Genomic DNA, 13,553 nt, shown 5'->3' on the forward strand with positions numbered 1-13,553 from the left:
CGCTGAAACGACCCATTTCGAGAATCGCGGTGCTTTTGCGGATCTCGGTTTGAACCGCGCGGGTCGCGGTGGGCGCAGTGCGCACGCGCAGACGCCCCTGAGTCGCGATGAGCCGCAGCTACAATGACGAGCTCGGCTTCTTGGAGAAGGTCCGCAAGAACTGCTGGAGGATCAACAAGGGCTTCGTGCCCAACATGCAGGTCAGTGAGGCCCCGGTGACTGCCAGTGCCGGACGAGCGCGGCTTCCAGGCCATCGGCCGCCTTCATTCCGAGGGGACGTGGCCCCACCTGACACCCTTCCCCCACTCACCGTGTGCGTTGTTGTTGTTGTGGGGGGGGGAACTGCTGGAGTCCCACCAGCTACAACAACAACAACAAGATTCCATTTATAAAGCGCCTTTCACGTCGGGAGGACGTCCCAAGGCGCTGCACAGTTGGGTCAGGACCCGAGCATTGGGGGGGAAATGGTCAGGGTGAGGGGAGGGGAGGGAGGGAGCGAGGAGGAGGAAGAGAGTCGAGAGGGGAGCTGAAGGCTCGGTCAAAGAGAAAGGTTTTGAGACCGGCCTTGAAGGAGGAAAGGGAGGAGACGGCGAAGGCACTGGGGGATGGAGTTCCAGAGCCTCGGGGCTGAGAGGCTGAAGGCCCGACCACCGATGGTAGGGCAGTTGGGGCGGGGGACGTGGAGCAGACCGGAGCCAGAGGAACGGAGGGTACGGGCAGGTAGGTAGGGGGATAGTAGGTTGGAGAGGTAGGAGGGAGCAAGGCTGTGAATGGCCTTGTAGGTGAGGATGAGGATCTTGAAATCAATCCTCTGGGGGATGGGGAGCCAGTGGAGGCGAGCGAGGGTGGGAGTGATGTGATCGCGGAACCTGGTGCGGGACAGTACACGAGCTGCAGAGTTCTGAATGACCTGCAGCTTGTGGAGGGAGGTGGCGGGAAGGCCGGCGAGGAGAGAGTTCCCATAGTCCAGCCTTGAGGTGACAAAGGAGTGAACCAGGGTTTCAGCAGCGTGAGGGGTGAGGTAATGCCGTAGTCTGGCGATGTTCCGGAGGTGATGGAAAGCGGTGCCAGTTGTGGTGCGGATGTGAGGGAGAAAGGACAGCTCAGGGTCGAACAAAACGCCGAGGTTCCTGACTGGCTTTGAGAGGTGGAGAGTACAGCCTTGGATGCTGATGGTGTCGGCGCCTGAGGTGCGGAGGCGCTGACGCGAACCAATCAGGAGGGCCTCGGTTTTTCGCACATTGAGCTGAAGAAAGTTGTCTCTCGTCCAGGACTCGATGTCGGACAGGCAGCTGTCAGGACATCGGTGGTCGTGGAGTTGAGAGTAGAGGAGGAAAGATAGAGTTGGGTGTCATCCGCATACATGTGGAAGTTAACTCCATGTCTGCGGATGATGTCACCAAGGGGGAGCATATAGAGGGTGAAGAGAAGGGGACCGAGGACAGAGCCCTGAGAGACTCCACATGAGACAGTGCGGGGGGTGGAGGAGAAGCCATTCGTCGAGACAAAGTGAAAGACAACAACAACAACAACAACGTTTGCCATTGATAACGCCTGTCATGTAAGCCTTCCTAATGCTTGTCCAGCTCGGACCACCCTTCCCGTTGGGGCTTTGCCCTCCAGGGTTAGCAGGAGCCGAGAGACACGAGTTCCAGCATCCAACAACAACAACTTGCATTTATATAGCGCCCCTCACACAGGGTAACCTCCCAGAGCCTCAGTGACTGGTCTGTACCTCCGAAATCCTACCGATGGGCTGGGCTGTCATCAGCGGTGCCTTGGAGAACCGCAGACCCACCTGGCTCAGGAACCAGACTACTACGTGAAAAGCGCTATATCAAATGCAAGGATTATTATTATTATTATTATTACTCAGACAGGCACAGAGGGCTGGCTTGATTCCGGCATTCATTCCTTTGCCAAGCATGTCACCTTGAAGTCGGTTCAGTTCCGAGGAGACCCTTCTTACCTTCCCGCGCCCCCCCCCTCCACGCAGAACAATCCAGGTTAGCTAGTGGTAGACTATTGTAAGTAGCGATGCCGCTTCTCAGAAAGACTAAACCCGTATTGCTGTATTTTATTATTCTAGGTGGAAGGTGTGTTTTATGTCAATGAACCCCTGGAGAAATTGATGTTTGAAGAATTACGAAACTCTTGTCGTGGTGGAGGTAGGAAGACATTTCAACTACAAACTTTTTGTTTGATGTGTAATGGTGTAGTACCTGGATTCTAAAAGGTGAATACGTGCACATTTGTTGGGTATGGAATTTTAACAGCTGTGCGAAAGACCTCCTTGACCTCTCTGCTGCATTTGATACCATCGATCACTCTATCCTCATTATTACTATTATTATCCACCACCTCTCCTCTCACCTCAACCTTCATGGTTCTGTCCTTGAATGGTTCAGATCGTACCTCTCACACCATCTCCTCTTCATCTCCACAAATGGTTACTTCTCTAGCCCCCGCACCCGCCTCGTGCAACGTTCCTCAGGGCTCTGTCCTCGGTCCCCTCCTCTTCAACATCTATAATGCTCCCTTTTGGTGCCATTATCTGCAGACATGGGGTCAACGTCCACATGCATGCGGATGACACCCAACCGTATCTCTCTGCCTCCACCCTTGGCTCCAGGACCACTGTTGTCCTGACAGAATGTCTGTCAGACAACAAGTTCTGGATGAGAGCTAACTTTCTTCAGTTGAATGTCAACAAGACCGAGGCTCTCCTGATTGGCCCTCATCAGCGCCTCTACACCTCAGGCGCTGTCAGCATCACGATTCAAGGATGCACATTCCACCTTACTAAGCCAGTCCGGAACTTTGGCGTCTTGTTTGACCCTCAAAAATCCTTTCTACCCCACATCTGTGCCACGACTCTCCCTGTCTTCCCCTACCTCTACAACATCACCCGGCTCTGCCATTGTCTCACACTGCAGGCCGCCGAAACCCTCATACACGTATTCATAACATCCAGGCTTGACTATGCAAACTCCTTGCTTGTCGGCCTCCACAACTCCTCCCTCCATAGGTTGCAGATCATCCAGAACTCTGCAGCCCGTGTCCTCTCACACACTAGGTTCCATGACACTATCACACCCATCCTCGCCTGACACCACTGGCTTCCCATCACACAGAGGATCCAGTTCAAGATCCTGGTCCTCACCTTCAAAGCCACCCATGACCTCATCCCACTACCTCTGCAACCTTCTAATCCCCTACCAACTTGCCTGCTCCCTCCGCTCAGTGGTCTCTGGCCTGCTTCAACACCCCCGCCCACCTGTTTACTTGTGGGCAACTCTTCATTAACTTTTGTTTTCTCAAAATGGAAAAATTTATGTGAATGTAATGATAAATGGGAGTTGGATTTTATTATTGGATTCACAGTGTCTTTGACATGCAGCTAATCAAACACTAATGGTGCAGATTAGCAGTAAACAATAAATTGTTTGACTTTGTGCCTTTGTTAATGAACAATGGCAGTGTTCCAGTGTTTGCTTTCAGGAACTGAAGACCTACAAACCTGACTGTTCATCAGAGCACAAAATGGCCTGCAGCTTTGGCACATCCTGTGCTCAGTGAGCTCCAGACTGGCAGAAACTCCATCTCAGAAGAGTGATGGAAGATGAATCATTGATTACAGCAGAGGGGCAGACTGCTCAGAAAAGTAGAAAGGCAGAGTGCAGAATTTAAATACAGCATGCAGCATCTTTGGGTTTATTTGGTTAAACCACAAGACAAGCTGTATATCAGGAGCATCCATGTTGCTGTGTTTTATATCAGTAGAACAGACTCTAGCCACAATGTCATCTTCTGTCAAGGATCACGATGTCTGAAATTTGAATGGTCTCATAATGAGACTTTCAACAATAGGAAGCTCACCTTGTGTACTGGAGTGGGCCAAGTGGTTAGATTAGTTGACACCAAATGAGCTAGGATGCGCCATACACACACAGCTTCATTGTTCCTATACTTGCTGGTTATCATCATATATATATTCTTACTTCTTCAAGTAAGTTGCATTTACCATATGCGACTGAAGGAAACCTTAAAGTTTGTTTTTGACCCTTTCCAGGTGTGGGTGGCTTCCTACCAGCTATGAAGCAGATTGGGAATGTGGCAGCGTTGCCTGGGATTATTCATGTGAGTTGATGAGAAGCTATTAAGATTTGCTGACACGTGCTTTTTAAAAAATATTTAAATGTAAGAGAGGGAAATGAGGTGTCACATTGGAACATTGCCCCACTACTGTATTAAATTGCTCTGCTTGTTTGGAGTTTACATTTGAATTACAGTGTCATCAATCAGATCATTGTGCAATTTATCAGATGCAGTGATCTCCTCAGCCTGTGATGCTTGGGCGTCACAGCAGGATTGCGCTCCTATGACTGAATGAATGTCCTGTGACAATTCTTTGAATGAAGGGCTTTACACCAAGTGATTTAAACTGCAATGCAAACTTTGATTTTACTGTATGTTGCACTGTCTCCCTGTATTGAGTGAAATAGTATAAGTAGAGTGAAGCTGATGCATGGCGTAGAGATTTGATTTTTGAGAGTGATATAACTATTAGTGAATTATTGTATTCTGGTGCAAAGCACAGGGCTCAGGTAAGCTGCTGCACAACATTTTCTTAAAGGCGAGCCAAATCTTTCTGGTACCCACAGCAAGCACGCTTTCCATGAAGATTTTAAAATGAAATATTTGGGAGTGTAGATAAAGAGGCTGATAGAGTATCTGTGTCAAGCCAACATTAAAGCTAAAATGTGTCACATTTAGATTGTAATAAGAATAATCCTTGCATTTACTATTTCATTGCAGGATCTTTTACAAAGTCTTTTATTTTTTTAGAAATCCATTGGACTTCCTGATGTCCACTCGGGTTATGGGTTTGCAATTGGGAACATGGCAGCTTTTGACATGAATGATCCCCAGTCTGTTGTTTCGCCGGGTAGGAATCTTGATCTTTTTCTTAATTACCATATTCTAATGGAGCCAGTGCACAGCTGTAAAGCACTGGACCAGTGGAAGATTTGTTTTAAAAGAAGTCTCCTTGTGGATTATTCTGCTTTCTTGTACTTTGCGGGCAAAATGTGTTTTTTAAAACCAATGTTTTGCACTCTTTCTGCTAATGTTGTTATGCAACATGCTTGGAGATGTTACTTCAATGTAGAATGGTATGGTTGCTTGAACTGCTTTCCATGCTCCAAAGCTGTGGTGCTGTGTGGGGGAAGGTTCTTCCTGCCCTGCTGCAGATTGAGAAAATTTTATAGATTCATAGAATGTTGCTGTATAAAATCCATTAAAATGCCTGGGCAGTGCTTCCTGCACTTTGACTAAGAAGGAATAGGAGGTTCACAAAGTGGAGGAGAAGATGTTATAAGACTATATGAAAGTATTTTCTTCTTTGGCAGGTGGTGTGGGGTTTGATATAAACTGTGGAGTGCGCTTGCTGCGAACTAACCTCGACGAAGGGGACGTGCAGCCAGTGAAGGAACAGCTGGCCCAGGCCATGTTTGATCACATTCCCGTAGGGGTGGGCTCGAAGGGAGTCATCCCAATGGGCGCCAAGTAAGAGTGCTGCTGGATAGGAGCTGGACAAAGCCTTCAGTGAGGCTGATGAACCTTATAAGGTTTTGTTAAAAAGAACTGGTCACTTACTGCTGTGCGAATGGTATCATTAATTGTTTGAAAAAGGTTTACCTTTAATGTCAACGTATTTGCTCTGATTTGCCTTTGAGGCCAAGGAGTGTACTGCAGAGTGGGGCTCGCAAGTTGGTGGTTTTAATGTGTGCAGCGATGAATATTAGTTCTCATTGATCACAACTGACATAACCAATTCTGAGTTGCAAAGTTGTGCACTTAAGCAGGTCACCTAGGAGCTGAGCTGGATCCAAAGGTGAAATGCTTGGCAATGGAATATCAGAATCGAGTGAACTCTCTCTTGTGGTCTCAGTCATCCAGTACCTGAGACAGGCGGTCCACAATACTCCAGGGCACTGCTGATGACAGATCAGCCAGTCTGGCCCATGAGTATTTGGAGGAGCAGATGAGTTACTTGGGCAGGGATTCTTCACCCTTAGCCCTGTTACCCCTCTAAGCCCTACCGGTTGGATAGTCCTAGCTGAACGAATAGTTGGAAGCTTCCAAGGCAGTGCTCTCAATTGCAAGCTATTCGTTCCAAGTGGTTAAACTTCAGGAGTTCCAAAAGTACGCTCTAGGGGGCCCCAGGTGTTGGCTCATGCGAACCTACGCTTAATACTCTCTGGGATTAGGTATGTAGGTTCTCCCTCTAAGGAGAGTGCTCATTCCAAACAGGGAAATTACCATATGAAGGTGGCATGCAAATATGGAACTCTGTCTGGTTTGGTTACTCATAAGCATGATGATGGGTTTCTGCATGTGTCAGATATCGACTGACCCCCAAAAAATGTATCATTGACTGGCTGTTTCCTGACAGGGACCTGGAGGAAGCTTTGGAGATGGGGGTGGACTGGTCTCTGAGGGAAGGTTATGCATGGGCTGAGGACAAGGAGCACTGTGAAGAATATGGCAGAATGCTGCAGGCTGATCCCAGCAAGGTCTCTTCAAAGGCTAAAAAGAGAGGATTGCCTCAGGTAACGTTTTGTTTTTGACAGGGAGAGAAAATGAGAGGACACACACACAATGCTCGAACTCCGCTCCTAGCTCTTCATTCATTGTAGCACATTTCTTATTGAGTTCTTTCAACTTAATATTGTTACTCATATATGTGTTTCCCACCCCCTTTTCCTCATAGCTGGGGACTCTGGGCGCTGGGAACCACTATGCTGAGATTCAGGTTGTCGACGAGATCTTTGATGAATATGCAGCACGTAAAATGGGCATTGACCACAAGGGACAGGTGTGTGTGATGATTCACTGTGGCAGCAGAGGTCTTGGACATCAGGTCGCTACAGGTGAGACCTATTCACTTCCACATTCAGAAAAGAATCCATGTTACTTGTAAAGTCATTTCCAATGATGATACTTATTATAAATGTCTTGTTTTGAGAGCAGACCTCACCATCTGGCCCACAATGATACCTCATTCAGTGTATAACTGGATCCTGTGGAGTTAATTTCTCGTGTCCTTTATTGAAGCATTTTCCTTTGTGGCTTTGTAAACACCAACCTCCTGCTGTGTTGAGACAGTTATCATGATTCCCCGGTGGTTCTTACACTGGGAACTTTGGCACACTTGTTAAGGGTAAATGAATATTGTATTTTAGGATTAAGCTTAAACATTGACTTTATTATTGTTTCTCAAGTAGATTCTTTTTTGAAGGGAACATTATTTTTAATTGACTGTCTATTGACCTCTGAACTCCTGGTCAGAGCAAGGATTCCTGTGGCACTGAAGGTTCAACACTTGTCTTCCATTCTCAATAGCTTGAAGACATGAAGTATCTCAGCTTTACACGGCTTAAAAGCAGTTTAACATGGTATATGACTGTCTTTAATAAGAGTTCTTGAGTCAGTGATTCATTCCACTTCCTCCCTACAATATGTCCCATTTGCCAATCAAATGTAAGAGGTCTTCAGTGCAAGCGGCACTGTAAAGTTTCTGCCAAATAGTATTTTTGCCAGAATTACAAATCTATGCGTGTTGGAGTAGCTGCTTCCTCACTGTAAAAAGGCCTTTCCATTGTATCTCCTGCTGAAGCAGAGTTCTGCTTTGTTTCACAGATGCCCTTGTGGCCATGGAGAAAGCCATGAAGAGAGATAAGATCATTGTCAACGATCGACAGCTAGCATGTGCCAGGATCAACTCCCAGGAAGGCCAGGACTATCTGAAGGGCATGGCAGCAGCTGGAAACTATGCCTGGGTGAATCGCTCCTCCATGACATTCTTGACACGACAGGTATAGAATGTGCTCTACTGACCAGTTCAGCTCATGCATCAAATTCTGCTACTTACTTAAGGATTACTCTGTTAACTGTGTCTCCTGTTACTTTAGCCAATCAGTCATTGCTTTTACTTTGCTGTGTGTTACCTAGAATAATCAGCACATGAAGTATACACCTCCAGATGTGACATTGTACATTGCAGATACCAATGAGCATGGTAGGATATGGCACTGAAATATAGTATTTCATTTCATCCAGACAATTGAGATGGAGGTCCAATGTGGAGATTAAGCTTCTCTCTTTCCTTGAAAATTGAATAACTGAGCTACCTCAGATCAGTCTCATGATTTTTGTAGTAACTAGGAAGTAGATTTATGTTATAAGTGATAACAAAATAATTCCTTTGTGTGATATGTTAGAATACATTAGAATATACAGCACAGAAATAGACCATTTGGCCCAACTGGTCTACGCCGTGTTTATTCTCCACATGAGCCTCTTCCTGCCCTTCCTCAACTAAGCCTTCAAGCGTAACCTTCTATTCCTTTCTCCCTTGTGTATCTATCTAGCTTTCCCTTAAATACTGTGCTATTTGCCCCAACAACTCCTTGTGGTAGCATGTTCCAAATTCCCCACTATTCTCTGTGTGAAGAAATTTCTTCTAACGTCCCTATTTGATCCATTTGTGACTATTTTATATTAATGGTCCCTGATTTTGGTCTCCCCCACAAGTGGAAACATCTTCCCCATGTCTACCCTATCAAAACCTTTCATAATTTTAAAGACCTCTATCAGGTCACCCCTTACCCTCCTCTTTTCAAGAGAAGAGTCCAAGTATGTTCAGTCTTTCCTGATCGGTGTAACCTCTCAGTTCTGGGATCATTCTTGTGAATCTCCTTTGCATCCTCTCCAGTGCCTCTACATCCCTTCTATAATATGGGAACCAGAACTGCATACAGTATTCTATGTGTGGTCTAACCAAGGTTCTATAGAGGTTTACCATAACTTCCCTTCTTTTCATTTCTATCCCTACAGGATAGAAGCCCAATGCCTCATTTGCTTTTTTTATGGTCTGATTAACCTACGTTGCTACTTTTAGTGAATTGTGCATGTGTACCCCTAGATCCCTTTGCTCCTCTACCCCATTTAGGTGTTTTTTTTCCCCAGGATGTGGCTTCCTTAATCCTTCTACCAAAATGTAGCACCTTACACTTTTCTACATTGAAATGCATTTGCCATTTAAATAGCCATTCAGCAAGTTTATCAGTGTCTTGCTGTAATCCTCTGTATTAACTACTCCCCCCAATTTGGTGTTGTCTGCAATTTTGAAATTGTACTGCTGATTCCTGAGTCCACATCATTAACATATATTGTGAACAACAGTGGTCCCAATACCGATCCTTGTGGAAAACCAGTGCCCACCCCCTGCCAGACTGAGTAGCTACTCTTTACCCCTACTCTGTTTTCTGTTTTGTAGCCAGCTTGCTATCCATTCTGCTATTTTTCTACTGACTCCACATGCTCTGACCTTATTCATTAGTCTATTATGTGGTACCTTAAAGATTTTGGAAATCTAAATATATTACATCTACCGCATTACTCTTGTCTACTCTTTCTGTTACCTCTTCAAAGAATTCATGAATAATGAATAATAATAAATTGGTCACTCAATCCACAGCTGATTGTGGAAAACTACTGTGCACAATTGACTGCTGCGTTTTGCCCATAAAATATACACAGTCACTCCACTTTACAGTATGTTCTGTGAAGCGCTTTGAAACGTCTCAACAACGTGATAAGGTGCTATATCAGATGTAATTATTATTATCTTCTAAACTAGTGGAATTTGGTGGTATTGTTTTGGACTTGTATTCACTTTTTTCTCTACCTCCCCCAAACCAGGCTTTTGCCAAAGTTTTCGGCACTACTCCAGATGACTTGGATATGCACATGATTTATGATGTATCTCACAACATAGCTAAGGTGGAGGAGCACGTTGTGGATGGGAAACAGAAGACTCTGCTGGTTCACAGGAAGGGTTCTACCAGAGCCTTCCCACCACATCACCCTCTCATTGCAGTCGATTATCAGGTTTGGCAAGCAGTGATGACAAGTGGCTGCCATATTATTTCTGGTTTCAATGTTGAAGTGTTATTGTGACCATGTGTTTCTTCCTGTTGAGTTTCTTTCTTCATTCCCTCAGCTGACTGGTCAGCCTGTTCTGATCGGTGGCACAATGGGAACCTGTAGCTACGTCCTTACAGGCACAGAGCAAGGAATGACGGAGACATTTGGAACGACCTGCCACGGAGCGGTAAGCAACTTGAGGCATCGACTACATTATTATCATTTGGCTGATATTCTAGTGCCGTGCTTGGGGGTGGGGGGTTGGGGGCTTGCATTGTTGGAGGTGCCGTCCTTTCAATGAGACGTTAAACCGAGGTTCCATCTGCTTGTTCGGGTGGATATTAAAGAACCCATGGCATCATTTGAAAAGAAGGAAGTTTCTCCCTGTGTCCTGGCCAACAATCCCCTAAATAAAAAAAAATTGGTCATTTGCTTCATGGTTATTTGTGGACATTGCTATGCGTAATTGTGCTGCCGCGTTTGCCTACAAATACATAGTCACCCACAGTAGATGCTGTGAAGTGCTTTGCGATGTCCTTCTGACATGACAAGGTGCTGTATCAAATGCAAGAATTCATTATTATCAGATTTGCTTTCCTAGAATTATAGGATGTATCTATGACTTCTGCAGTCCCAAGTATCAGGCATTGCAGTAGAGCACTGGCGGTACTTGATCTCAATGAATACTTAGCTGCAATGTGATGTGAATTTCATAGAATCATAGGATTATATAGCATAGAAGGAGGCCATTCGGCCCATCGTGTCTGTGCCGGTTCTTTGACAAGAGCTATCCAAATCAATCTCACTCCCCCATGTGTATACTATGTGGTGCTGAGGGTTGATGCTGGTGAAGGGGTGGGTGGACATAGTGATTTATTATTGTATAATTATTATTATCTCAGATTCCATTCCGCTGATCTTGCCACATGATTGCGGGAAAACTAAATTGAGCCAATGCAAAATAAATTATAGAGTATTTAAGGCTAAGGAAGTAATTCCACTTCAGGTTTTGAATTACGTTCATAGAATCATAGAATTATACAGCACAGAAAGAAGCCATTTGGCCCATCATGTCTGTGCTGGCTCTTTGAAAGGAGCTATCCAAATCAATCCCTCTGCCAATAGCCCTGCAAACTTGTCCTCCCTAAATAATTATCTACCTCTCTTTATTATTTTATTTTATTAATTTATTTATTTTATTATTTTATTTTATTCTTTATTATTTATTTATTATCGAATCGGCTTCCAGCATCCTTTCAGGCAATGCATTTCAGATCCAAACAACTTGCTGTGTGAAAAAATGTCTCTGCATGTCCCCTCTTGTTTTAACAACTATTTTAAATCGATGCCCTCAGGTTAGTGACCCTCCCACCAGTAAAAACAGTTTCTCCTTGTTCACCCTATCAAATCCCCTCATAATTTTGAAAACCTCTATTAAATCTCCCCTTAACCTTCTCTGCTACCTAGCCTCTCCTCATAACTGAAGTCCCTCATTCCTGGTACCATCCTGGTAAATCTCCTTTTGTAGGTCATTTAGTTAAAGAACTTATAAAACTGGCAGAAACTTACCTGATGAGCTTCATTATCATTAGCAATGTGTTTGCAAACCAGATGTAAGATTTATTAGTGTTTCTGAATCCGACAGCACAGGAGGCCATTCGGCCCATCGTACCTTTGAAGAGCTATAAAATTAGTCTCACTCCCCTGCTCTTTCCCTATAGCCTTGATTTTTTTTTCTTTTTCAAGTAAATATCTAATTCCCTTTTGAAAGTTATTAAATCTGCTTCCACTACCCTTTCAAGCAGCAAAACTGTAGAAAATTCAGGAGGACAAAGGGCAATTTTACCAATGCTGCTATTTGTAGAGTTCTAGTGTATAACGGAGATGGAGCAAGCTGCCTACCTGTAAACAAGACCAATACAGCCACCCAGATGTATTGTTGATGATTTGTGGATTCCTTTGGTGTGTTCATATAAAAATATCAACTGAATATTAAGATCTTTCGCTTGACAATGCATTGGTGTGGGGCAGTGGCTTAGTAGGTGTCACAGAAGCCAAGTTGCCACGGACTTCAAGTCCTCTGCACTAACACTTGAACTGTGTGAAATAAGGATTTGAGATTATGCTTTAATATTAGTTTCTTTCTTTCTAGGGCCGAGCCTTGTCCCGTGCCAAATCCCGGCGTAACCTTGATTTCCAAGATGTGTTGGATAAACTATCAGATATGGGCATTGCCATTCGTGTCGCCTCCCCCAAATTGGTGATGGAAGAAGTAAGAGCTGCTCTTTCTCTTATAGGGGTTTTCTTGTAGGTAGATGACTTTAAAACATTGGTCACAGGAGCTGTGTGGAGGTGCTCAGACTAACATCTGTTCTTGTCCTGTAAGCTAACTGGTACAAACGATTGGTTTCTGAACCCTGTGTCCACAGACACTGTTTCTCTGCATATCTAGAAAAANGTTCCCCAGCAAATGATTGATTGTACAGTAAAGGTGAGTAAGCAGTTCATCCATGCTGCATTCACTAACGGTATTGTTAATATAGTGTACCTCACACCTTTGACTGAGATATGGACTGGAGACCTCCTCGCAGTCGCTTTGCAAGTGAGAGACCTGAGTTCAATTCCAGGCAGGGCGAAACCTTGGGCAAGTTTCCTTACTCCACACGCCTAATAATAATCCCTCCAAAAACAAAAACAATAATAAATTGGTCATTTTCAATCTACGACTGTTTGTGCGACACTGCTGTGTACAATTGGCTGCCGCGTTCGCCCACAAATATGCAGTCAATTTACTTTACAGTATATTCTGTGAAGTGCTTTGGGACATCCAGAAGACGTGAAAAGCACTATATCAAATGCAAGGATTATTATAAGGTTGCGTAGAGAAAGTGCAAGTTCAATATGTATTGCATGCCATGTTTATTAGATCTATATATCTTAGAAATCGAAAAGATTAGGATCCAGACCCATACCTCCACAAATGGTAAGATTAAAAACTCCTTTTTGTTTTTTTCCAGGCACCTGAATCCTACAAGAATGTAACTGATGTGGTGAATACTTGTCATGATGCAGGGATCAGCAAAAAGGCTATTAAACTTCGACCTATTGCAGTTATAAAGGGTTGATATGTAGATGTAACCAATGGACTGACTGCCTTCTGTTAAAATTTCTGCAACTTTTGCAGAAAGAAAAATCTTGATTTTCAGCTTTCCCATACAACCAACATCAAATGAAATTCTGATGGATGGGAGCTTACCACCGAGAAGCTATAACGTTACTTCATTCTAATGACTTAATGGCACTTTCCTCGTCTCTCCAAGGGCTAAATTGGTTAACTGTTCTTTGAAGATGACAATATTTGGTGAAACAATTTTTGTTTAAAAATTCAGTTGGCTTTGAACAAAGCTATAGTTGTGGAGCTTCAATTAAATGGGGTTGAATGAAATCTAGTGCTTTTAATATTAAAATTTAATATTGTGCTTTTCACCCATAAAATATAGTCCAATCGATTTTACAGTATATTCTGTGAAGTGCTTTGGGACTTCTCAACTATGTAATAA

At 44.2% G+C, this 13,553-nt stretch overlaps 1 protein-coding gene across 1 annotated transcript; it reads left to right on the forward strand.

Annotated features, from left to right (window-relative positions):
• Positions 1 to 89: 89 nt before the first annotated feature.
• Positions 90 to 13,482, forward strand: rtcb (RNA 2',3'-cyclic phosphate and 5'-OH ligase). The gene is given in 12 exon segments (NM_001293028.1): positions 90 to 200; positions 2,090 to 2,168; positions 4,073 to 4,140; positions 4,849 to 4,948; positions 5,412 to 5,568; positions 6,458 to 6,614; positions 6,776 to 6,935; positions 7,705 to 7,880; positions 9,769 to 9,957; positions 10,070 to 10,180; positions 12,146 to 12,265; positions 13,011 to 13,482. Coding segments are annotated over 12 exon segments (1,518 nt in total). The 5' UTR covers positions 90 to 107; the 3' UTR covers positions 13,119 to 13,482.
• Positions 13,483 to 13,553: the final 71 nt, after the last annotated feature.

Source organism: Callorhinchus milii, unplaced genomic scaffold (genome assembly GCF_018977255.1).
Source record: "Callorhinchus milii isolate IMCB2004 unplaced genomic scaffold, IMCB_Cmil_1.0 Scaffold5, whole genome shotgun sequence".
Classification (NCBI taxonomy): domain Eukaryota; kingdom Metazoa; phylum Chordata; class Chondrichthyes; order Chimaeriformes; family Callorhinchidae; genus Callorhinchus; species Callorhinchus milii.